This window comes from Euprymna scolopes, chromosome 16, assembly GCF_053919585.1.
Source record: "Euprymna scolopes isolate OS-2025 chromosome 16, ASM5391958v1, whole genome shotgun sequence".
Taxonomy (NCBI): domain Eukaryota; kingdom Metazoa; phylum Mollusca; class Cephalopoda; order Sepiida; family Sepiolidae; genus Euprymna; species Euprymna scolopes.
In genome coordinates, this window is record NC_136497.1 from 111593120 (window position 1) to 111620567 (window position 27448).

Sequence of the window (27448 nt, forward strand, 5' to 3'; positions counted from 1 at the left end):
CTCATCTAGCTGAAAATACTATCAATAATTTCCCCCACTCTTTATCTGTACCTAAACCTAAATGTATATTCTATGAACAAATCTTTTTTAGAACTGCACACTTGTGGAACTGTTCTGTTTGCCTGCTTTCCAGTTGAGTACAATATGGTCATCTTCAAGTCCAACGTAAACAAGTTCTTGATGAGCCGTTCCCCTTAAGTAATCGAATTTACCAAATTTCCACTGCTAGCGATTATTATGATATCGTCCCCATTGACTATTGTACACTCTTTAACCATTATCCTTCAGTGGCCTCTGGGCCATGATATGTGGTGACTCCAATGTAAAAAACTCCCCCAAAAACCCAATGATATTCTTGATCCTGGACACTTGTTCCCCTACCCCATTCGCTTTTACAGTAAAATGAAAAGGAATGATGTTGAAGACGGAAACTAGTTCAAAGAGATTTAAATGGAATACTGTAATTTACATCTATTGTTTCCGAATAACTCCCGGTAAAAACGACCCCCCTGCTCAAAAATATAATAAGGTAATGGTAATAATGATAATTTGTCCCATAAAGCTGAGTAGAACAAAAGTTTCTCTTAATCCCTGCCACATTTACCAAATATAATATTGTAATGAAGCCTTAACATTACAGGCTGTAGGGCAAAATCAAAGGATGAGTAATAATGTTGACAATGACAATTTCATTGCTTCCATACAACACCAAGTAGAAGAAAACTGCAGCATTATCTTCATTAATCGATAAATATTACCTTATGCTAGAACAGAACATCAATCAATTTTTTTTTTTTTTAAAAAGGTATTTGAGGTCGCTGACAATGAATCTGATAATCAAACTCGTTGCAAATTGTTTGGGCCCTGGGTATATTTTGCATCATTTCACTACTTTCGTTAACGCTACGTTAAGTATTTTCTTACATGATGTGTTCGTGTGCACACACGTGTAGTAAAGTGACTTACAGCATCATGGAGGAATCTTTAGCAGACATTTGAAATAACAAGTTTAAAAAAAAATGTGGTTCATTTTTTTGTGTTGTTACAGTTTTTTATGCTTTTTAATTGATCTAAAAAATTAAGTTTGCACGAGTGGTTTACAAAAACGTTTTTCGTTCTTTTTTTTTTTTTTAGGGAGAGGTATTCAATTATAAAATTTGTGTAGTTTAACAGGTGTTTATGCAATTTAATTAACCATTTTTCCAAAAGAAACACGCCAACATTTACCAAGTAGAATACCATTTAAGATTTCACAAAAATTCTGTTTACAGCCATCCGCCACAACCCTTCCCCCAATACAAACACATAATTTCTGTGAAATGTTAAACGGTATTCTACTTGGTAAATGTTGGCGTGCTGCTTACAGAAAAGTGCAGAAGCACTTGTTAAACTACACAAGTTTTATAATTGAATACCCCCCCCCTCTCCAAAACGAAAAACAATTTATGAAAATTTACTTACAGTATTATTTTTACTATTAAATAAGGTGAAAACTATTTTTACTATTAAGTAAGGTGAAAACTATTTTTACTATTAAGTAAGGTGAAAACTATTTTTACTATTAAGTAAGGTGAAAACTATTTTTACTATTAAGTAAGGTGAAAACTATTTTTACTATTAAATAAGGTGAAAACTATTTTTACTATTAAATAAGGTGAAAACTACTTTTACTATTAAATAAGGTGAAAACTACTTTTACTATTAAATAAGGTGAAAACTACTTTTACTTTTAAATAAGGTGAAAACTATTTTTACTATTAAATAAGGTGAAAACTATTTTTACTATTAAATAAGGTGAAAACTATTTTTACTATTAAATAAGGTGAAAACTATTTTTACTATTAAATAAGGTGAAAACTATTTTTACTATTAAATAAGGTGAAAACTATTTTTACTATTAAATGAAAAGTATTTGTTCTAATTATTATAAGGTGAAAACTTTATTTCATGAAAAATATTTCTTGTCATTTAAAATGTCTGCCATGTATTTATACGCCTTGTGAAACGTCAAATGACTATGCATGTGAAAATGTACATTTCAGTAAGAAACCGATCGCGCATAGCATAAACGAAGGTGGTGAAATGGCGCAAAATAGTCCCAGGGTCCGGGGGGTTTCATATCACTCAAACGGTAAATTTGCGATAATTTTGATTATCAGATTCATTGTCAGTGACCTCGAATACCCCTAGAAAACCAAATTAGAGTGGTTGGTGTTCTGTTGTAACGTAAGGTAATATTTACCCATTAATCAATATCATTGTGGAAGACAGAATGGGATGACAAAATCTATGCATATAAAATCATGATTTTTCTTATTGATAAATTTCTTCAGACAATATGAAATAAAGAGTTCATAAAAATGAGTTCAAACAAATCTTAAAATATTTTGATAAAGGAAGATGTTTTCTCAGTAAAGAGAAAATAAATCATGTTTATTTCAGCTAATGCCATGTGCGTTTTTGTTTGTGTAAATGGAATAAAAGTGAAAGAATGTCTGTGTATATTGGTGTGTCTAATTTTGTTAGTGATTAATCATATGAATTTTATATATGCTTTCAGTGAGCAACGGGTGTGTGTATGTGTGCTTTGTTGTGTATACAAACGTTTGTGTGTCTCTCGTTTGTCAAAGACCTTTGTCCTCTTCCCTCCAGGAACTAAACTGGATTGTGATGTGTTCACTATTGTTTAAAAACAGGTACATTATAAAGAAAATTATGTTTGGCTACAATACTAGAGTATGCTCGCAATTTGAGGATTGAATATTCCTTGTGCTGTAGCACATCAAACAAGTTCTTAGCCTGAGGTATAGCTGATCATACTTATAAAAAAATATCTATGATTTTTATAAGTACTTACAAATGTCGCATGTTGAAATGCGAGCCCAAAATAACTTTCAAACTTATTTAACATAACATTCTGATGGGGAAAGCAAAGTACTCGCTTGATAAGTGTTATTTGGACACTGCTTGCTTGCTCTCTCTGCTATGCTGAATTTAAATGCAGTCATATAGAAAAAAATGTTGCTGAATGTTTAGGTCACACAAATTCATCAGTTATCTTTGAAAACACTAAAAATGTCAACAAATGCATTCTGTCTAATCATAAATTGAAGTTGCACAAGATAGCAGAGGAGCTGAAGTTATCATTTTGCATGCACATTTTTCACTAAGAAATCTGTGTTTAAAGTGGGTGTCATATTTGATAAAAAACAACAATGCATTGAGAATTTAAAGCGTTGTTTGCAATCATCTCAATTCAGCATACAGTAGAACCCCCAGATATGGTGGCCCTAGGATATGGTTATTTCAGGTTACGATGTGGAATACAATGTTTTTCTGGCCCCTAGTTACGGTATTTGCTCAGCCTTACGGTGCTATTTATAATGTTATTTGATTATTGTATTTTGTTACTAATTTTTAATGCTATATTCTGGGGTTCTACTGTATATGTCTTTTTTTTGTTTTGTTTTTTAGTCGCATGCAAGCGACTCTATAAGTCTGTCAGTCTGTCTGTCCGTAACACTTTTGTGCTTGGCCTTTTTGGTTAAGATCAAAGGTTTGTTGTTAATACATGCTGTTCTTAGCTTTTTAAGCTTTTCTTGGCCTTTTGGCTAAGATCAAAGTCTGTCCACGGATGTAGCGGCGGACTGGCCAACACTGTGCCCAGGCAACAAATCGAAGGAGGAGTGGCCAGCCCTAAGCGCATCCAAGAACCCCCATACGGGCGAAAGTTCCACACCCGTGGAGGGGGAAAAACCTAAAGCAGCAAACGACGCGGACAGCAGTCCCCAAGGCAAAGAAAAAAGGGCGTGGGGCCCACAGCAGAAGAAGCTCACGTCGTAGGACTACAGGGACCTGTTCGAGTCAACCTACAAGAAGTACACGGAAGGGAACACTATTAAACCCCTTCCGGGAGCGGTGGAGGAGCTTCAACATCGCGTCATTTCCTTCGTTACGGCGGACACCAGGAGCAAAAGCCTTACCGGGGTCGGCCAGGAAACAATGATGCAACTCCTCCAGGATTTGAAGGTCCCGGCCAGTTATATAGTCCGCAGGAGCTACGTAAAATGGGAACTGCTCCTGTCGGATAAGGAAGAAGCGGAGAAGCTGTCCAGGGCCAACATCACCTGGAAACACTTGGCCCTCAAACCAGAATATCAGGGGAAAAGGAGAACAACAGTGTCGGTACTGGGAGTTCCCTGCTACCTGGGCGCAAAGCAACTGGGCGCGGTACTAAGTCAGTACGGTGACGTCGAGGATATATGGCCAGTTAAAGGTCCACGCAACCTCATGACAGGCAATTATAAACTGTCTATGAGTGTGGACCTGGCTAGCTTTGACAAAATCCCCGCGATCCTCAAGTACGGAGAATGGACACTCTCCGTTATAGTGGAGGGCAGGCGGCCGCACTGCTGGCACTGCCTTAAGCAGGGTCACATGGCCAAAGACTGTCCAAAGAGACCAGCAACAGGACCATCAGCGAAACAGCCAGCCCAACAACCAGCAACAGCAGCAGTGCCGGCAAACCAAGAGGACGAGGCCGGTTGGAGCAAGGTGGTCAGAAAGAATAGACCAGCTAAGCCGTTGGCCAATAACAACAACACAAACAACAACAACAACACCAAACAGAACCAAACCAACAAACCTACCATGTCTGCTAACAACATCAACAAACACAACACACACACAGGCATCACAAGGAAAAACATTGCAAGCACAAATAACACGAACAAGAAGATTACAGACACAAACACTCAAGAAAACAAAAACAACTCAAGCACCGACGCCAACATCGCAAACCCAGACAACAAAATAACAGACACCAACATTGCAAACACAGACAACAAAATAACAGACACCAACATTGCAAACACAGACAACAAAACAGACTCCAACAGCAAACAAGAACAGAGACACCACCAACAAGAACTCAGACCAACGTGGGAAGATTTCCAAGGTAGAGGAGATGGAGGTTCAAGCCTCCTCCGCCAAAAGAAAGCTCCCAGTATCTCCGATAGAGTCGGAGGAGGAAGTAGTGTTGTCGGAACGAGAGGAGGGGGACAATAGTTTGGAGAAGCAGTCGAGGAGGAAGGGGAGAAGCAACAAAAGAATAAGGGAAGCAGCGCAGGCAGAGGAGATTACCACCGTGCAGTCGGCTCCTCAGGACGTGCCTAAAGCGGGCTCCTCCCCCAATGATAACAACATCACGCCAACCCCCCTCCCTCCTCAAGTCGCAGCAACACTCCGCCAGCACTAACCAATTCTCCGCCGGTCAGAACAGAGAGGACGAAAAAACTCCCTTTTCTGCCGGGGGACAGGATTTGCGAAGTGGACTCGCACTTGCCAATACCGGACCTCAAAGGACAACAAAAGGTCCGGTACAACAAACTCAAGAGCTTGGTCCACGTCGGTGGTGACAGCATAGCCGACCCGACCAATTTTAAAGACACTCCCTTGTTGACCACGTTTGTCTGTGTTAACAAGGATGCCAGAACTGAAGCCCTCTGGGCAATGATCCATGCAGCGAAGGATGCCATCCCAGGCCAGCAGTTGGTGGATGAGGAGCATCCTTCGCTAAAGAACTTATCTTACAAATGTGAGGGCAGAGTCCTGCTGTACATACACCCCTCCTTTTACAGGGCACTCAAGCTAACCTTCCCGCTGGACGTGGGAGGCGTGGCCAAGGATGGAGTACCCTCTGCTGATCTACTTCCCGGGAGCCTCGGCCAGGCCTGCCACGTCCTTACTGCCGAGGATTTCAGACCCGTCTGTGACAGTGCTTGAGGTAAGTGATCATGTCTTTAAACTTGGCTACATTGAATGTGAGGGGCATCAGGTGTCGAAGCAAGGCCGCGCGCATTGTGAGAGACCTGGTGTCCCTTAAGGTAGATATTGCCGCTATCCAGGAGACCCACTTTGTTTGTGACGAGGATTGCCAGGTGCTGGTAAACGATTACGATGTTTACTCAGCATATGGCAATACTTATAGTCGTGGAATCTCCTTGCTAGTGAGTCGCACCCTGTCAGCGTCGGTGAATGTTGTTCACGCAGGCGAGGACGGGCGGCTGATTGTTGTTGATGTTGCCGTTAATAGCAGTGTTTTTCGGATTGTCGCTGTTTATGCTCCCAATGCTGCTGTAGAGAGGGCAACCTTTTTTCGAAGGTTGGAGGGCTTCTTAGTGGATCCGGAACGGTTAGTTTTAATGGGTGATTGGAATGCAATCCTTGATCCCAAAATAGATAAGGTCGGGGGGGCTAGCGGGTCGGTGCGATGTGACAGCACTCTGTCTGACCTGATGGCTTCGTGCGATCTCGTCGACAGATTTCGTCTGGATCATCCGGGGCGGCAGATGTGAACGTGGCATTCAGTAGTGCCTTCCCATCCAAGTACTTACTTGGATCGGATGTTAATTAGAAGAGGCGAGGTAGACTTTCTATCGTGCCCCACGTTCCACTTGTTAGGACACTCGGACTATAAACTCGTTATGGCCCGTTTGAACTTAAGTGCTAGGCCTAAACTGGCCGGATACTGGAAGTTCAACAGCTCCTTGTTGGAGCTGGAGGACTACCGGTTGAAGGTCACTGAGCTAATTCAGCGGGCTTTAGTGGGGGCGGTTACAGGGAGTAAGTGGTGGGTTAGTCTTAAGGCCAAAATTAGACGCTTCTCTGTCAAGTACAGCCAACGCCTCGCGTTAGATAAGGCTAAGGCAAAGAAGCGTTTAGAGGATAAGATGACCCGGGCGGTGGAGGGGGGGGGGAACTCCCTAGAGATAGCACTAGCTAAACAAGACCTCAGCCGATTGGCTAGTGATCGGTATGAAGGCCAAGTAGTTAGGGCTAGGTTAATGAAAGTTTCTAACGAGGCTGTGAATATTGACGCTGTTGAGCGTAAGGCTGCTCTAAGGCGCGGTTCGGGCGGGTACATTCGAAAAGTACATAACCTGGAAGGACACGCCCTAGTATCGACTCGGGAGATTTGCGAGGGGTTTCGGGAGCATCTATCGGAGCGCTTCACCCAACTACCTGGACTCAGGGTCGAGGAGTTTGGCAGCTATTTGGCTGACTAACTGCGGCTCGGGCGGCTAGCTGTGATGGTCTTATTACGGAACATGAGGTCATTACTGCGTTGAAGCAGGTCGGCTACAACAAGTCCCCGGGGCTTGATGGTCTGCCCTATGAGTTCTACTTGAGGATGTCGCCCATGTTGGTCCCTATTCTGAAGGATGTGTTCAACCATTGGTTTGCTCAGGGATCCATCCCTGGACAGGTGACCAAGGGAGTGATCACATTGCTGAGGAAAGGTCAACGGCATGGTGGGGTGGAAACTTTTGACGACTATAGGCCCTTGACTCTGCTAAACACAGAGTTAAAGATTTTGGCAAAGATTCTAGCGAATCGCTTGCAGGTTGTCATCACTGACTTGATCGAACCATGTTGTGAAGGGGAGATCAATTCAGGACAATCTTCATTTGATTCGCTCGATCATAGAGGGAATAGAAGACGACACCGAAGCCGCGCTGATCAGTTTAGATCAGTCCAAGGCGTTCAATAGGGTCGACCATCGGTTCCTGGGATCTGTGCTAGAGGCCGCCGGATTTAATCCGGACTTCCGCAAGTGGATCTTTGTTCTGTATGACAGGCCGGCGGTAGCGGTGCAGATCAACGGTATGCTGTCGGAGTCATTTGCCGTCTCCCGGTCGGTGCGTCAGGGTTGTCCGCTGTCGCCTCTGTTGTATGTCCTGGCGTTGGAACCCCTCCTTCGCAAGTTAAGGGACGAGGCGGCTACACCAGTCCTGTGCGGAACTGCTTTACCTGGAGGCACACGAGCCAGGGTTTCCGCGTTCGCCGATGACGTCATCGTGTTCGTGTCTTGCCCCACGGACGTTCAAGCGGTGGTCGAGGCGCTCGCTCGGTACGAAAAAGTCACGGAGGCCATCTTCAACCGCAGCAAGTCTGTTGGCCTGCGGTTGGGGGCCTGGACCGGGGTAAACTCGCTTCCAGGTATCTTCAGCTGGACCGATGGACCAGTCCATATTCTCGGTGTCTGGTTTGGACCGGGACTTCAGCTGGAGAAGAATTGGTCGGAAGTACAGATCAAGGTCAAATCGTCGGTGAAGACTTGGATTAGAAGGAAATTGTCCTTGAAGGGTCGGGCGGAGGCGTGTGCTACATACGTCTTTCCGCTCATCCTTTACCGATTATCTGTACTTCCTCTCCCTGCAGAACGCCTAACCCGCTTACAAAAGCGCCTCGACTCACTTCTGTGGGACGAGGGTAAGCACTATGTCTGCAGAGAGGTCTGTGTCCAGAGTCCGAGTGAGGGAGGCCTGGGTCAGCCCAGTCTCTTGTGTCATAGAAACGCTGAGAGATTGGCTTTCCTGGGTCGTTCACTTGAGGAGAACGCTCCTTGGGTCCCTGTGGTTGAGAACTCGTTTCCCAATCTTAAACCCAACCCTTCGGTAGAAGGTCGTCGTAGACCGAAGGGGAAGTCCAAGTTCTTTTCCGAATGCCGGACCACTCTTAGAGCTTTGCCGGGGACTAGTGTCCTCAATCAGCCTAGGAAGAAGCTTTATCGGGAACTAGTGGTGGGCACCGCGAAGGATCCCCTAAGTAGGCGATTAGGTTGGTCGTTGGAAGTTATCCGTTCTCAGTTCAGTTGGGCGCCGGGTCGGGATTTTCTGACTAATTCGGAATTCTCCCTGACCTGGCGACTGGTCCGAAAAGCTCTGCCCCTCTCCGACGAATTCTGCTTGTATAATGAAGAAACAAGGGGCCTGTGTCTGCGCTGTGGCGAAAGTAAGCTTGAAACGGTCGAGCATGCTTTTTTCCGCTGCAGCCGGATCCAGGCCTTACTGGAATACGTCGCGGAGGTAACGGCTCGCATCGATGGCGAGCAGCCGCTTGATCTCGACATTGGTTGTTTTGTCTACAACATGGAGCCGCCGTTCCCCAGGGAGGAAAGTATGGTTTTCCTGGCGATCCTAGCAGTAGCGCGCATGGTGATTTGGATCACACGCCTCAAGTTGGTCTGCGAAGGGACATCTGTTTCAGATCGGGATCTGATTGTTTACTTTAAACATTTGCTTAAAGTAAAGATCAGATGCAATTGGAGGAGGTTGCCTCGAGCGGAGTTTAATAAGAGGTGGGTACACAACACTAGTTTGTGCATCCGTCGAGGAGCCAAGTTTGAATATGTGTTCCCTCCTTGAGCATGGCACAGGCGGTGCTGGGTCCTTCGGAACCCATCCCGCTTAAGTTTAGCTTAATTAATTAAAGAGACTCTTGACTGTTGGTATAAACGAGATCTCGCTCCTGTTATTATTTTTGGTACTAGAGAACCTCTGAGTCTACCCGCTCCCCAATTACCTGCTTTTATTTTGGATGTAATCCTGGTCCTCCCCCAATACTCAGAGGTCACCAATCCACCCCTCCTCCCATTGAATTCTTTTCTCCTATTAAGGCTTCACCCCAACCCCTCATAGGGATCTCCCTGCTTGTTTTCGGTTCCCCGGAAAACAGTGGGGGGGGGGGTCTAATCGCTAGATTAGTATAGGGGGGTCAGTACTAACAAACCAAGTAGGCTGTATCTTTTATGTTTAAATTGAACTCTTTTTATTAGCTTGCCCCACTCCACGTGCTTTTAATAACTTGATTATAAACTGTATATACTTTTATGAATTTGAACTCTTTTTGTCATCTTACAAAGGCACACACTCACTATATTGTTTATATATTAAAAAAAAAAAAAAAAAAAAAAATGCATACACAGACATACAGATAAGTGTTTACCAATTGTACATGTTTTCTTTTATTCTAAACGCTGGGGATATATTAGTTAGATTAGAATCCACAGAGTGAATGAGGTATTGTGGTAAATGTTGCCAGTCAAGAGTGAGACTTCAAAGTCCATTTTTATCAAATGTCAATAGTCACAAAGATCTTGAACCCTCCCCTCCCCAATTTCTTATAGGGCCTTGTGCCTAATTTTGTTGATTGTTATTTTTGCTTTTATAATTTGATATTGTAAATTCATTTTTGACAACAATAAAATAAATAAATAAGATCAAAGTGTAGTATTTATTCCGGTAGATACTGCAAACAAAGACCATATGTGGGGGAGACCCCACATACAAGACCTTGGTCAATGTAGGGGAAACCCTTCATACCAATTGTCACTATTCAGCTCCCCTACTCCCTGGGGAGTTGGTCCCCATTTCCCCTTCACTCCTCACACTAAAAATCGACCTTGTGCCTAATTTGCTTAGTGAGGGAGCAAATAAATACCGCTTTTCTTGGCCTTTTGGCAAAGATCAAAGTGTCGTATCTGCCTTACTATATGCTGTACTTGTGTTTGTAACTGTGATATAAAATGGGGGATCACTTTTCTGTATTAATTTAATGTAAAATGATCACCCACTTTACAACCAGTCAGTCTCAAAGCCATTCAAGTCATTCTCTAGATCATTCAAGTTGTTTTTGAAGGATTCCAGTTATTTTTTAAGCATTCAAGTCATTCTTAAGGTCATTCAATTCATCCTTAAGTTCATTAAAGTCATTTACTTTTTATTTAAGTCATTTCAGCCCATTTTTCAGTCATTTTAGTTATCTTTAAGAATTTCATGTCAATCCTACATTCACACATTCATTCATTACACGAGACTAATGGCTATTGGCCTTGTTTTAACATCAATCAAAAACTGACCAAAGACACACACATCAGCAGGCAATATTTTGGTCTCATTAATTTGGGATATAAAAGATATTTTGTTCAAGGAATAACTTAAAAATAGAATATTTCTAATATCTTAAGTACATTATTTTTGCATTATGTTGGAAGAAATCACCAAAAATGAACATAAAAAAAAATGTTCTTTTACTAAGACAATGTCCCATGTTATAAGTTTATTGCCTATTTTAATGTCAAAGACAAATCGTTCTACAGAAAAAAAAAGGTATGAACTTATTCGAGAAGCATAAATAAGCTTTTGTTCAATCAAGAGTTGATACTTCAAGCTGCTGCTACTTTGAACAACATAATACAGTGATAAATATATCAACGTGTTTCAATGCTTTTTGATACACTGAACACCATTTCCAATAAAAAGAAAACGTTTCTTAACTATGAAATGTTCTTTTCAAATAATGAAATTGGAAAAAAAAAGTATTTTAATTAGGTTTTTGTATAAAAAAATTAAAAAAAAAAAGTGTTAAACACTGTTATTATTTGAAATAAATCAATCATTGTTAAAATAACATTTGAAATCTAGATGTTTGATTCTTAGAGATTTATAAACATTTTCACAATGATCACATTTAAAATAAAATGTTAAATCAAATGAGAGTGCAAATATCAAGATTATTAACAATTTGCCATTATTGTTGATGAGAACCCTCAGGTAAATAATATCACCAAATAAGATTATTCATTTTTTAGGCCATTATGTATGAACACTAAAAAAAACTTAGTAAAAAAACAATTGTTTTAGAACTTAATAATAGGAGTAAGGGAGGTTTTGTGTGTGTGGGTGGGGGGGGTCTACCTGGACAGTTTTAGTGGTAGCCTTAGTGTATTTTTTATATTCCCACTTTCCCAAAAACATGTACAATTTATCACCTTTAGTCAAAAGCACTAGTTATATAAAGCTTTTAAAATACTCACCAGTAGATGAAAAAGAGTGATAATTTTATGTTAAACTAGCAAGACCACCTGGCGTTGCTCAGGACTGTATAAGACAATGAGAAAAATTTTGAACATACCTGTTATTCTTAGGATAGAGGAAGTTTTTGTTTATGTATCATTTGCCATCTTGAGCAAAAGAATATTTTACCTATCCTAAGACGGGTATTATATGTATGAAATAATAGTACTTTCCCTAGGACAGGAAATTTACAGCACATATATGGAAAAAAATTTCCTTACCTAGGGCGTGTAATGTACAATACATCTTTAAAATAATTTACATAATTTTCTGTTGTGTAAACTTTTCTGTATGTCACAGGTAAAAGTTTGTTTTTACATTAGAGTGCTATAGTGAAGAAGAACCTTATTACGCATTTAAAAGTCATACCACCTGAATATATTACATGATATTCGGTTTTAATAACTTTTATGCACATCACAGGAATGATTTTCTTAGTTTTTTCAGATGAGTACTATACTGCACAAGTACCTTATTTCTTGGGTGGGATAATGTACAAGTACGTCATTTCTAAGATATATACTCGATAATTTTACATAATTTTCTGTTGTGCTTACTTTTCCGGGTGTCACAGGTAAGAGTTTGTTTTTACATCAGAGTGCTATAGTAAAGAAGCACCTTATTTCTTATATAAATGTCAGATATTACATGATTTTCGGTTATGATTACTTTTATGTACATCGCAAGTAAAATTTCCTTTGTTTTTCATATGGATACTATACTTATTTCTTGGGTAGGATACTGCACAAGTACATTATTTCTTGTGTAAGATACTGTACAAGTACCTTTGTTCTAATTTAAAAATGAAAGAACTCAATACTTTTATGAAATTTTCTGTTCTGCTAAATTTTCTGTACGTCAGGGGTAAGAATTTGTTTTTTATCTGGGTGCTATAGTGAAGAAGCACTATATTTTTCATATGTAAGTCATACTACTTGAATATTTAATGGGATTTATGGTTTTGATGACATGTACATAACACGCAAGATATGCTTTGTTTTTTCATGTGAGTACTATACTGCACAAGTACCTTATTTCTTGGGTAGGATACTGTGCAAGTATTGTATTTCTAACATAAAGATGAAACTACTCGATTTTACATACCTTTTTCTTATGAGTACTATACTGTACAAGTACCTTATTACTTGGATAGAATTCCTTATACACATGAATACATTAACTAAGTGACCATTGTATGTGATTTTTGAAATATGCCATTCATAGACATATACAAATATATACATTACATATAATTCATAATGATCAGTTAATTAGTTTTAGAGTGGATCCAAGACACAAAAATCTATAATCATATGCACATAATAAAAAAACTCATAATGATCAGTTAATTAGTACAGGAGTGAATCCAATCCAATACACACATATATATATATATATATATATATACACATCCTTAAAATTCATAATGACCGGTTAATTATACACACTCTTACAATTCAATGATCGGTTAATTAGTTTTGGAGTAAATCTAATGCGTAGAAATATATACACACAATTAAAATTCAAAATAATCAGTTAATTAGTTTAAGAATTAATCCAATAATAGAAGTATATAATCATATACACACCATTAAAATTAATAATGATCGGTTAATTAGGTTAGGAGTGAATCCAACACACAGAAATATACAGGGGGTTTCAAAAGTTTTGGGAACATTACAAATGCGTATATCTCATGAACTATTCCAGGTAGAAAAATGAAACTGGTGCCATAGTCTTAAATGCATAAAGATTTGATTAATCATGTAGGATGAGCTCATACCAATTTCATTTTTCAACTCTTATTAGTTTTTGAGTTATTAAAAATCTTTATGTTCCCAAGACTTTTGAAACACCCTGTATAATCATACACAGATAATTAAAATTATTAATGATCGGTTAATTAGTTTGGGAGTGAATTTAATACATACAAATATATAATCATACACACATAAGCAAAATTCATAATGATCAGTTAATTAGTTTAAGAGTGAATCCAATACATACAAATATAGAAACTTATACACATCCTTAAAATTAATAATGATCGGTTAATTAGTTTACAAGTGAATCTAATGCATAGAAATATATAGTCATACGCAGATAATTTAAATTCATAATGATCGGTTAATTAATTTATGAGTGAATTCAATACATAGAAATATATAAACATATACACAAAATTTCATAATGATCGGTTAATTAGTTTCAGAATCTATCCAATAATAGAAATATATAATCATATAAACATCCTTAAAATTAATGATCGGTTAATTAATTTATGAGTGAATTCAATACATAAAAATATAGTCATATACACATAAAAAACAAATTGTTAATGACTGGTTAATTTGTTTAGGAGTGAATTCAATACATAGAAATATAGACTCATACACACATAATTAAAATTATTAATGATCGGTTAATTAGTTTAGGAATGAGTCACAAATACAAATATATAATCATACACCCATAATAAAATTCATAATGATCGGTTAATTAGTTTAGGAGTGAATCCGATACATACAAATATATAAACATATACACACTTAAAATTCATAATGTTCGATTAATTAGTTCAGGAATAAATAGAATGCGTAGAAATATATAAACATATACACCTTCATAATGATCGGTTAATTAGTTTAAGAATTTATCCAATAATAGAAATATATAATCTTATACACATCCTTAAAATTAATAATGATTGGTTAATTAATTTAGGAGTGAATTCAATACAAAATTCCATTACTTGATCTATTTATGTGATTATTGGAATGTAACAAATAAGCCAATATATAATATATCGTATATATTTGGAATATGACATTTTCGTTATGTACAGCAAAAACATTTTTCTGTATTTTTTATATAAAAGTGTTTTTGTATAATCATTACATAACATTTAAATATCAAGAATATCGGAATGTAAAAAAAAAAAAAAAAAAAAGAAATGGTGGAGCTCGAACCCACAACACACTGCACAAAAGACAGCTGCTTGTATACGCTTATAAATTTACTAAATAAATGCATCTCTGTTACAGAGCATGTGCATGCGCACAACGACGCCATGGGCGCTATGCTTGTCAAGTTGTCATTTCTGTCAAGTTTTAACCCCTTTTTTTAATCCCTTAGCAATTGTTTTAACCAATTAAACACCTCTAAAAAAATTCTGCACCATATATGTAATCTTTTGAGCTACTGCATGCCATCGAGCGACCATTTATCTAGGAGATACAATTTAAAATATGGAGACACACACACACACACACAGATTTATATATTAGATTTATATGAAAAACTGATTCCCTATTCTAAATTCTGAAATATTTGTTTCTCTTTTCCAATACATAATTGAAAGTTGCAGAAGAGTCGAAGATATCATTTTGCATGGATATTTGTCAATAGGAAAGAAATGGTCAAAGTGGATACCACATTTGCTCAGTCAACCAAAGACATGTTGAAGATTTAAAATCTTGTTCACAGCTGTTTCAATGTAACAAAAGAGGGTTTTTTTTTTTTTTTGCATACCATATTTGTCAATTGATGAACCAGTCAGAAGGTGAAAACTAACCTAAGATACAAACATCAGCAGACAAGACTTTCGCCTCTATGTGAAGTATTTTGTCCATCTTCTATTATAAAAATCTCAAACGTCTGTGTGTGTGTTTGTATGTTTGCTAAAAACTTTTGTCATCCATACCGTTATGGCATAGACATACTATCATAAAAAAGAGCGATCTCTCAAACAAATAATATTGAAAAATTAGAAAAAAAATGGTCAATTATTTTGTGTAGAAATACTGTTTTTTTGAAAGGGAGGAGGTCAGATAAAAACCTTGTTTCGATGCGATTTGCAAACTGCGCATGTGTGAATTTCATTACATTCTTTCATTTTAAGTAGCTAATGTTGCAACATTATTACATCTATGTCCTAGTAAGCCGATCGATAAGGCGCTTACTTGCTAACTTAAGTTATGCATGTTCGCACCCGGCATGCATTTGTTTTCTTTTTCTTCTTTTTTTTGCTTACAAAATTTCTTTTTTTTTTTTTTTCTTTTTTTTTTTAGACTGGGCAAATGATATCCAAAAATCAAGGGAAAAAAATGGTGAATTATTTCATGTAGAAATGTCATTTTATTTGAAGGGATGGTCATGTAAATATCTTTGTTACAATGCTGAATCTGAAACATGCTACTAATTTTCTTTTTAAATAGATAAATTTACAATGTGATAGCGTCATTAAAATCTTGGTCCAATAGCTAGAGTGCTCGCTTACAGTTTTATGCTTTGCAAGTTCGCACCCAGCACGTGCCATTTCTTTTTTTCTTACAAAATTTTGCTTTCGCTTATGGCTGATGCCACCAGGTCCTGTTTTTTATTTTTAACGACTAGACAATGCCCCTCCCCCTCATCACAAATTTTTATCATGATCGGGCACCCCCACCTTAGTTGATTAAAAAAAATAAAACTGAAAAACTATTAATAGATGATAGTATAGAGTATTAACAGTATTTGGATTTTTTTATGAGAGCACAATTCGATAACTTTAAAATCTACTATATTGTTTATAATTCGTATGTAAATACCAAACCTGCAAAGTTGTCATCTGCAAAATGAAGCAACATTTTTTTTTTTAAATAAGTAAACGAACAAAATTGGATTATCAATTTTTTGTTAATTTACTTATTTTGAAAAATATAATGAAAAAAACTTGCATCGTTTTACAGTGGATAGCTCTGCAAAAAAAAAAAAAAGCAGGAGATAAAACTTGAAGCTAAGCTTAAACTTCATTAATAATATAACTAAATAAAAATTACCTTCATTTATTTAATGACATAATGTGTTACTTTTCCCATCAAAGGTGTGATAACTTATAGTTTTGTATTAATTTTATTTATTAAATTGTTAGGTGAAAATACAGTATAATTAACAATGATATTTTTTAATGTAGATTTCTGTTAATTTTTTGGGGGAGAGAAGGTATCATGCTATGTTTTAATAGTATTTTCAAGTTAAACTCAAGTTTTACAGTATCTTTTGTTTATTAAATTGTTAGGTGAAAGTACAGATTAGTAACAAAACACTGAGCTAGTTTGGACCACACAGTTTTATATGTACCTTAGCTTATAAGAAGTTAACATGTGGAAACTTTTAATTATTATATATATTTTTTTAATCTGATTTAATTTTCTTTTATTTGAAGCAAGATTTATCTGTGAATTTAATGGGAAAATTAAAACATTAAGTCAATTTTTTTTTACATCAAGGGTTTTTTCTGTCTGGAGTTTTTACAGGGTTTATACAGCTTTTCACTGTCCATTTTCAAGGACTTCTTAAGGCTTTTTAAAGTTTTTGAAGGCCTTCTCTAGACCAAATTCAAGTCTTTTAAAACAAAATTTGGGATTTGTTTTACAATCCATTGTGATTCAAAAAAGTGATAAAAAATGTTACCATTGCCAATAAAAGTTACTTTGCCACTTATCTGCATATTTTTTTTAGTGCTTTTAAATAGTTTTAAATGCTTTTTATTTCATCTTTTATGGTTTTTAAATTTCCAATCAAGATTGCTGACATCTTGTTCATTTTTTGGGGGTCCAGCTGGCTTCGTTTTCAGTTATCACTACTTTTTTTGTGAGGGAGGGAATTATCCTTATTTATAACAGCCAACCAAATTAAATTACAAATGAGATTAAAAAAAAAAGACCCTTCACTTTAAAACAAACTTTCCTGGTATGGATGGGACTCGCTTATGGTGAATATCAATTTCAAGACATTTTCGATATTTCCAAAGTTATAGTAGAAATAAGGCATTTTCAAGTCCAGATTCAAGGACTTTTTACGTCTGTATGAATCTGTTTTTATTTTTCACATTGAGTGTTGTAAAACAAATATTGACTTTTATAATTATTACACTGCTAATTATTTCACATAGCAATTTAATAAATAAAAAAAATGTGTTGGTTTCTTTTCTTTTGTAAGGGAGGGGGTGACAGTACTTAACAGTTTCTTTGCAGAGAGGATGGGATCCAACACCTATAAAACAGTTGTTGTTGATTATGATTTAAAATAATTTGATAAATTAAAATCCTCCTTCTAAAAATTAAAAATAAAATATTACCCCCCCCCCCCCAAAAAAAAAACACAGTTTTGGTTCAGTTAATTTTTGTTAAACATGTTTACGCTTTTAAACTGATCACTAAATACGGACGTTGTTTTAAGGCGGCAATAATGTAAACATGATTTTAGTCTTGCATTTTTATTAATTTCATATACTGAAAACTTTTTTTTCAATTATTACTATTTTAAGTTTCTTTTACATCTTATTATATAGTGTTATATATAGGGAGGTTATATCAAAGATAGCTTTGACCATTGAATTATTATTTTATTATTTATAATTATTTTTTTGATACATCAAATTCAAACAGCCTAAATTTTCAATCTAAAAACAATAGAATGTTAAAAAGTATATATAGAACTTTGTTTAGTTGTTGACATGCATATAAACCTTTTCCCTTCATATTAGCAGGGTTACCTTGCGTTGCTGGGGGCAACACCAATAATTTCTATTAAAACTTCTCTCTACCTCTCTCAAACTGTCTATCTTTCCTCTCCAACTCCTTTTTTTCTCCTCATCCATTTTCTCAGTAGCTGGACATACCTACAGACAACTCTTCTTTGTATAATAGATTCCTCATGGAATTAGTCAACATTTTATTTCAAAATTAGTACATAATAAACTGACCCGCCTTGATGAAACCCGACTCAGTTGACCATCAGAGAACAAATAATTTTTCTAAATTTAAGATATTATTCATTCTGGGTAACATTGATCAAGAATATACAAACTTTGTAGGTGTGCGTTTTGTAGTTTTTAACTTTTAGCTGCTTATGCTCACACATTATTCTATAATAGATTAATAAGATAGGAACAATTATTCCTCTAAGGAAAAAAAATGAAATAGCTTGGCAAACGTAATCACCACATAAATTCATTATGATCAGACTACTAGCCATTATGTTATGTAGGTTTTGCACATATTTGTAGTCGCATTCATTTGTCAAAATAAAATCTTATATAAATTCCTAGGAGCATCATAATCAAAACTACGTCTTGGTTAGCAGAGGTAGCACAAATTTTTCTCCCTAATTATTTTCTCCTCACACACTCCCATTAGTAACTGGGAAGTTCTCTACATTAGCTGCAAATTTTACTACTTCACCATCTGTATTTGGGTCATCTATTTAATGATATATTTGACATTACTTTCTTAGTTTTCAATTTGTGAAATGATGAACTCTCCCTTTGAAAAGTCTTTTTAAATCCCATTGGTTGGCCATTAGAATTTCTCAGGTTAAGGAAACAGTGGTTTCCTGTATTTTCCAAACAGTTAGAAACATTACAAGATGGCATACAATGTCAATTTAAGGTACACACTATTTTCTTCTGTCTTTTTTGTTTTATTTGATCTTTACTTTGTCGCTCAGTCATTCTTTCTCACTGTTTTATTTTATATACCCAGCAGACCGGTAGCTTCCTACTATATTTTCCTGTCATTTTCTTTCTTTTTTAGACATTTCTTTCTCCTACATAAAACTTATAGACAATTTCTTATGGGATGTTTATGGGACACATTGATTGAATAAAGGATTTTTCTCAAGTATAACTTTCAATTCGACACTTTAAATGCTTCAATATTCATTTCGCTTTTTCAAATATGCATGAAGTACTATCCGCAAGGTTTCGAGATTGCTGCCATAACCCGCACAGGTTATATATTTTTTTTTTTCTAGCAGGTGCCAACTCAAAACCTGGCTCAACACGATGAAACAGGATGCTGAAATGATCCTTGGTCTCTGCCTCTACGAGCTCCATCAATGGAACCACGAATGGCTTAGGCTCATAAGGGAAACAGCCCTTGGACTGTTTCACCTATGTGGTGAACTTTTGGATGGAGCTGGCTCAACTGATCCCGGGTGAATGCTTAACAAGTACAAGTAAAATACATTACAATTCAACTTTGGAGTTCTCTAATTTCTGATTCCTTGCACAAAAATAGACTTATTTCACTGTTTAAATCATTTATACAAAGGTATAAGATTTTTACTGCAAAATTAATAAGCCGCGCCTGCATAGTCCCCCTCTGGTGCTGCATGTGAGATGACACCACAAAAAATAGTGAAGAAATGATGAATGTGAGAAGTGTGAAGGGCCAACGTTGCCTTCACATTTTCGCCAAGTTTCAGAAAAATCTAATGGATGGAGCAAAAGTCATGGGGTAAAAAGTGTAATTTCTTTGCAATTTTGGGACATTTATGATCCCTTTTGAGCTCCTGTGAACGCAAAATCCCAGTGAAAACGGACAAACGATGCAGTTTCATGCCTTAAGACATGTATATTTGAATTCAGCATCATGTAAAACTACTATATAGGTATACTTATCAAGTTCTTCAGTAATATGAAAAAGAGCTTCAAAAAGGCATGTTTTTTAGTCTTAAATGTCCCTGAGGGATGCAAACCAGAATTTTTCCAGGGTCACCCATACTGAATTTATATTAAGAATATTTTGGCCAAGTTTCAGGAAACTCTAATGGATGGATCAAATGCTATGGGCCCAAAAGTGTAATTTTTGACCATTTTGACCTCTTTTGAACCCCTAGGGACGCCGAATCTCAGTGTAAATGGATAATGGTGCAGTTTCAGGCCTTAACACATGTATATTTGAGTTGACCACCATGAAAAAACACTATATAGTCAGACATATTAAGTTTTTGTCGAGAAATATGAAAAAAGAGCCACAAAAAGGGTCGTTTTTAGCACTGAAAGTTCCCTGGTGATGCGAACCATAATTTTGCCAGGGTCACCCATACAGGATTTATATTAAGAACAATGGGTTCCACATTTCGGCCAAGTTTAAAAAAGAAAAAAATCTAATGAATGGATCAAAAGTTATGGGTCAAAAATGTGTAATTTTTGGCCATTTTTGACCGCTTTTAAGCCCCTTGTGGTGCAGCAGGAATTTTTGTAAAAAAAATTTTTTTACTGTGCATATCTATTTAATGAAATAGAATTTGTGGCAAAATTTCAGGAAAAATTAATGCACAGTTATTTGGCAATAGTCCGGACTAACGGATGCAACTGAAAACATAGGTCCCTCTCCGATAAATCGGGGGAGACCAATATAGAAAATTTGACGAAACATATGGTCTAAAATAGGAAAAATATCCAAATGTGTAAAGCACACAAATAATCATAACTTCCCTTAGATTAAATTAAAAAAAAAAAGAAGTTCTTTCTATATATGCCATTATTGAACTGTTTTAAACCATTTCAATCTTTTTATATGTTGCTCATAGAAAAAAATAGAGTTGATCCCTTATGCCTCAAACCACCCACAAATGGAGAGGTAACAACAAAATAGAAACTACAAAACAATTATACAATTAAGAATCCCCTTTTTCTGGCCAACATTTTGACCTGGATCTGCTAGTATAATAAAAAAAAAAAAAAATCTGACCGGAGTTAAAGTGGAAAATGAGAAAAAGTTTGCACAATAGTTTGGAGAAATGTTCTAGTTTTCCATTTTAATTCTCTTTCTCTCTCTCTCTCTCTATATATATGTAGTAGTAAGTTATAAAATGTATATGGCGATTAAGCTACACTGAATATTCCGCGTTTCACATCCACTTTAGGATTCTTCAGGCTTATGCGCGAATTCTGTGGTTGTTTGTCGTTTTTATATGCTCCTCTTCTATTGAAATTTTAGTTAGCCAATCAGCTTACTAGTATCCACCACGCCCTTCCTATCAGCCAATGAGTAGACACCATGACAAAAAATAAAACTAACACTAGCAGAAATAATAATAAACCAACCCCGGACAAGAACAACCATACTATAAATAAAAATACTAATAACAAACAAGATAAATGCAACTGTAGACACCGCACACTTTGCCCACTTCAAAATTAATGTCTAACCAAAAGCGTAGTTTACCAGGCCACAATATTTGCGACAGAAAACCCGAATAGCAAGAAATATTACGTAGGTATGACTTCCTTAGACTTCAAAACTCGATACTATGACCACAAAAGTACATTCAACAAAAAAAAACACCGTATGAAAACACCAGCGAATAAATACTGGGAACTCAAGGAAAGCGGACATTCGTTGTTAGTCGAATGGAAAATAATAAGACAAGCTACTACGTGTAGGGACCTAGATGACCCATGTAGATTATGCCTTCATGAAAAATTTGCTATCCTGTACTTCAAAGAACCCCAACATCTATTAAACTGTAGAAGGGAAATAGCAAACAACTGTGTTCACAAGATAAAAATTTACTCTAGGATAGCGATACAAAATAGTTTCAAAACTAACAAAACAATAGAAAATAAACAAATAACTAAATTAAATAAATATGAATATACATAAACGATCACACATATATGTATGTATATATATATATCTATAAAAACAGAGATGTGTGTGCCACAGACGATTTCTGATTGGTTAATCCAATAATCACATCTAAAAAACTATGGTTCGTAGGCTCTTAACTTTACCATAAAATATTATGGCTTTATTTATTGTCCATCTTGGAAGGGTTTAATTTTTTCCTAACTTACGAATTACAAAAATACGAAACTTACAATCTAACAATCGAACCTCCGACATCACGGCCGCCATTATGAAACTAAACTAAAAAAAAAAAAAAAATGCGCGTTCACTCGTGGTCTTTTCATTTCGGGTTTGGGTATGTGTGCAGTTTTCCATTGACATTAAAAAAAATGGAAATATTTAAAAAAAAATATATTGTACGTACTCGTCATGGGATAAAGTTTTCCTACAGAAAAAATCACGTAATTTCATCAAGTAGTTATTTTTTTATAGCGAAAAAAGAAAAAAAATCAACGCCACAAGCGAGTAATTATTAATTCAGCCATCTTGATTCTTAACCAAACAGAAAGTTCAAGTAGGGGGATTTCCCTTTTTTTTTTATAGCGAGGCCAAATTTCGCGAATTTGGCCTTTTTTTAAAGCAGTTTGGCCTTCAAAATTTCTGTTTGGCCTTTTTCTTCACCGATGAAATAAAAAAAGCAAATAAAAACAACGCAATAAAACTTTTAAAAATACGGCACACTTTTGTTGTTCTTGTTTGTTTTTTTTTTGGTAATTTTCTTTATTTTTTTATTTTTTCAAGATAATACTATTAAATGGACACTATTATGCCAAATTAGCCCCCCCCCCCCCAAAAAAAATGCACAAAAATTTGAGATTTAAGGTTTTGACGAGATAATTTAGCGAATTGTCCGGACTATTGCGAAATAACCATCCATTAGTTTTTCCTGAAATTTTGCCACAAATTGTATTTCAATACATAGATGTGCATAGTAACAACATTTTTTTGCCGAAAATTCCCGTTGCGCCCCCAGATTTCATCGGTGAAGAAAAAGGCCAAACAGAAATTTTGAAAGCCAAACTGCTTTAAAAAAAAAAAAAAAGGCCAAATTTGCGAAATTTGGCCTCGCTATCAAAAAAAAAAGAAGGGAAATCCCCCTACTTGAACTTTCTCTTTGGTTAAGAATCAAGATGGCTGATTTAATAATTACTCGCTTATAAGACTATCAATACACACAAAAAAATATAGATTTATTTTTTGGTTAAAGTTCCCCCGGGTTTTCCTTTCACTTGAGTAAATAATGGCCTTTTGTTATATATATGGCGTACTATTATCCTTATATATATGATGTTTATGTTATATATATATATATATATATATATATATATATATATATATATAAGTGATAGTGTCTGTGTGTGTCTGTGCGTCTGTGTGCATTTCCCTACGCTAAAACTCTGTCAATTTTAAGCCTAGAGATTCGAAATTTGATATACAGGGTACTGAGATTTGGGAAAATCGATGTGATAGGTTTTCGATAGAAATTTGGCGATTAAGTGGTCAATATTCAACGATTTGACCTTTGAGAACTCTACCAAACTCCTCCTACAATTTTGGGTCTAAACAGTAAACACGTGATATTTTAGATATAGATTCCTTGGACATGGATCTAACTTATTAACTTTACTTGATCCCTAAACAATAAATGTTAAGGTCATAATAGGGGTCAAAGTTTAAAAAAATTGACCGTTTTTTTTTTTTTTTCTTCCTCAGCATTAACCTCAAAACACCTGGGCAACGCCGGGCACCGATTGCTAGTATATATATACATATGTGATGAAAATAATGGAAATAGTATTCCGACAAAATAGAGAAAATAAAAAGGAACAAACCGTATTAATTTCCTTCTCTTTAACAGCGCCAGCCCTCCCCCTCCTTTTTTGAATTTCCAACATCATTTTTCCCGTTTCTCTGAAATAGAACTGCGTCACACTGCACGTGAAACATTTTCAAATATTTTGTACTGGTATATTTTTTGGTTTCTTAATCTCATTCATCCAGAGGAAGTCTCGAAATAAAGATGAAACGTTGATGAACACATAATACGGTTTTTTCCTTTTTATTTTCTCTATATACATATGTGCATATATATGTATATATATGTGCATATATATGTATATATATGTGCATATATGAGTGTACACACATATATATTTATATATAAACTAACATAAAAAAAAACACTAACCTAGATTTAAAAAAGATCAATAAGCTAAATATCCAGGCTAAATAGAGAACACACAAAGGAACAAGTACACCAGAGGTCAAATAGGCCTTTGTCCGATAAATGCATTCTCATTGGCTGATAGAAAGGGTGCGGTGGATACTAGTAAGCTGATTGGCTAACTAAAATTTCAATAGAAGAGGAGTATATAAAAACGACAAACAACCACAGAATTCGCGCATAAGCCTGAAGAATCCTAAAGTGGATGAAACGCGGAATATTCAGTGTAGCTTAATCGCCGTATACATTTTATAACTAACTAGCTCTACCTACATATTGAGCACTTTTTAAGTAAATACTTAAAGCTTACGCATAAATCTATACTTTCGTATATTAATTTTATGTCAGTAAATTAAGTAGTTTTTATATATATATATATATATATATATATATATATAAAGAGAGAGAGATATTCATCTCCCTTCTATCAGGGAAGTAAAACACTTTCTATTTTCTGTACCAATTGATATATTGTTTTCCTTTTTTCTAAAAAGAGTAAAAGGAATTATATAATTGCATCTTTTTGAATGACATTTTTATCCGATTTACTTAGAAAGTTACAAATTTCATCAACGGTAAATACACCACTATTGGATTTCTCACAAGTACAACTAGTACTAGATTAGATATGAAAAAAAAAAAAACTTACCTTCTTGCAAATGCTGGTTAACATTGGGTACATCACTACTGTGACATAAATCCTGTAGACGACGTCCAACAAGATCTGTGTACTTATTATGATTACCAGTAATTTGGCTGAAATGGAAGGTGTTTTTAATTTTTTTAAAGAAAACACACATAAAAAGCTTTTTGCCAAAAAAACCAAGCTTATGATAGAGAATTGCATCAACAATTATTTCATACAATGTAAAGAAAACCATGATTACAGAAATAATAAACAATGTTTAATAAAAGAGTTATATGTTAGTTTCAGTAATATAAATATAACATTTTACACAACAAGCAATAGAGGATTCACTAGTTGTGTACAGTAAAAAAACCCCCCAAAAAACACTAAATAAAAAAAGTAAATATCATACTAAATCAGACATGAGTGACAATATTTCTAAAAGTTATAACTAAAAATCAGTATTTATTCATTTTTATTGTTTAGCAAGACCAAAGACCAAGAAGTGAAGAATTAATGAAAAAGAAGACAAAAGTACTGAAAATGATGGAAGTTGTGGTTTCTGACAAGTACTGGTGATTCTTTGTTATTAGAGCAAAATTTGAAATTCAAAATATTGAATTTCAAGTAAAACCAATGGTATCTATTTAATTATCATGCCAAAATAATGAGCATATTCAAAAATTATGGAAAACGATAAGGTAGAAAATGAATTATTAATAGAAATAATTTTCAAAGAAAATTATGAAAAATTGATTTTTTTTCTAAAAAGAGGCTGTATCGTAACAAGGGAGGCAATGATTTTCTGAAAACTTTGACAATTTCAGACCAATTCTGGATAAGTTTTCTAATCATTCTGAATTATACATTATTTCCCTTCTCTATCACGTGTCTCAAACAAAAATTCTTGCTGTGATGCAGTAATATTTAATTATGACATGACAATTAAGTAGATAACATTGCTTTTAGTTGAAATTAACTTAAAAATTTGAAGTTGATGCCATTGGTTATTAATAAAAAGTGATTCTTTTGATGTCCTAATTTTGCTCTAATAGCACCTAAGTATTTATTGATATTGGATTTGAAGATGACGATGTTGTTTGCAGGTAAGCATGATACTAGGTGTAAAATTAACTTGAATCTTCAGTTGATATATCAACTGAAGATTCAAGTTAATTTTACAAAAGCAAAAAAAGACAAAGAAAATTTATAGTCAAATGAAAAACATTTTGGTGTAGTCATTTTCTAATCTTTTAAAATCAAAATGAAGATACAAAATCAATACATTCTCAACTTTGTAATGGGATCAATAATCTCTGCTAGATGTAAGCAACAAATTGTTGCTGGTTATCAAGCCATATTGTCATCGGGAAGAATTTAAAAAGTGGATAAGTAAAAAAAAAAAAAAAAAGCAGAAATAGAAAATTATCCACCTTCAAGCAAATATATGTGCATAATGTATGCCTATTGGCTCCTTATCACTCTTTTGTAACTCTGGTAGTTTTCTTTGATTGTCTGTTAGATTTTTTTTTCTTCAGTTTATGCAAGTATTAAGAAAAAAAATCGTTATTTGTTGGTTTTAAATCTTTATATGTAATTACTGTAAAAATGATCTCCCATTTCTAGGATAATCTAGCATTTTTTTTTTTTTTTTTTTGCTATAGCAGATAAAGCCTGCATGTTTCTGAGGCATGGGGGTGAGGTATGAGGAAACATTAGTATATAAAACACACCCTTTTTCTTAACTTTAGCACTATTCCTAAGTCTGAGTGGCAGTCCTCTCTCACCTTCCTTAACCCTACCACTGACTAATAATTAATACTTATTAACTCTAGTAACTAATTAATTTTAGTGGCACATATAATAAAGCCGTAAAAAAAAAAAAAAAAAAAAAATGTTATTCTTCTTTCTCTCAATAATCGCCTAAAAAAGTAGCTCATTTTTTTAGGGGGGGGGGGGGATAAAACGTGTTAATCTACAATACCTTTTTACATACTAAGATGTTTTTAACTTCATTGTTGATTTAAAATTTGTTAAATTCTGTTATTAGTTTTTTGTGTAAAAAACTTTTGAAGAAATTAACAAAAAACAACATGGCCATTAGACAAGACCAAGTATGTATGTGGAAGAGTGTAAGCAAGTCATTCTATATATTATTTCAATCAATTGGAATTCTAATTGAGATGAGTATTCATTGCGGACTATTATCCTTATCCAATCCTCTGGCCTTCATCAGGTGGTTACTATGACGAGACACGAACTCCGAATCTCCTAACTGCATTTTCAGCAATTACTGCCTTCCGTAGTTGTTGTCGTCTAAAAGATGAGGATAATAGTCAGTAATAAATGAGTAAATAATACTCATCTCAATAAGTATTCCAATTGATTAAAATAATATATACCATTCAGTATGGATCTGACAATGGAAAATCAG

The 27448-nt window shown here is 35.2% G+C and overlaps 1 protein-coding gene across 7 annotated transcripts in view; it reads right to left on the minus strand.

Annotated features, from left to right (window-relative positions):
- Positions 1-27448, minus strand: part of LOC145296054 (uncharacterized) — a 945555-nt gene that overhangs the window by 74406 nt on the left and 843701 nt on the right. For all 7 annotated transcript variants that reach the window (XM_080142118.1, XM_080142120.1, XM_080142114.1 and 4 more), the window contains one exon: positions 25036-25142. In XM_080142118.1, the coding sequence (XP_079998244.1) occupies positions 25036-25142 (107 nt within the window). The remainder of the gene's footprint in view (positions 1-25035; positions 25143-27448) is intronic.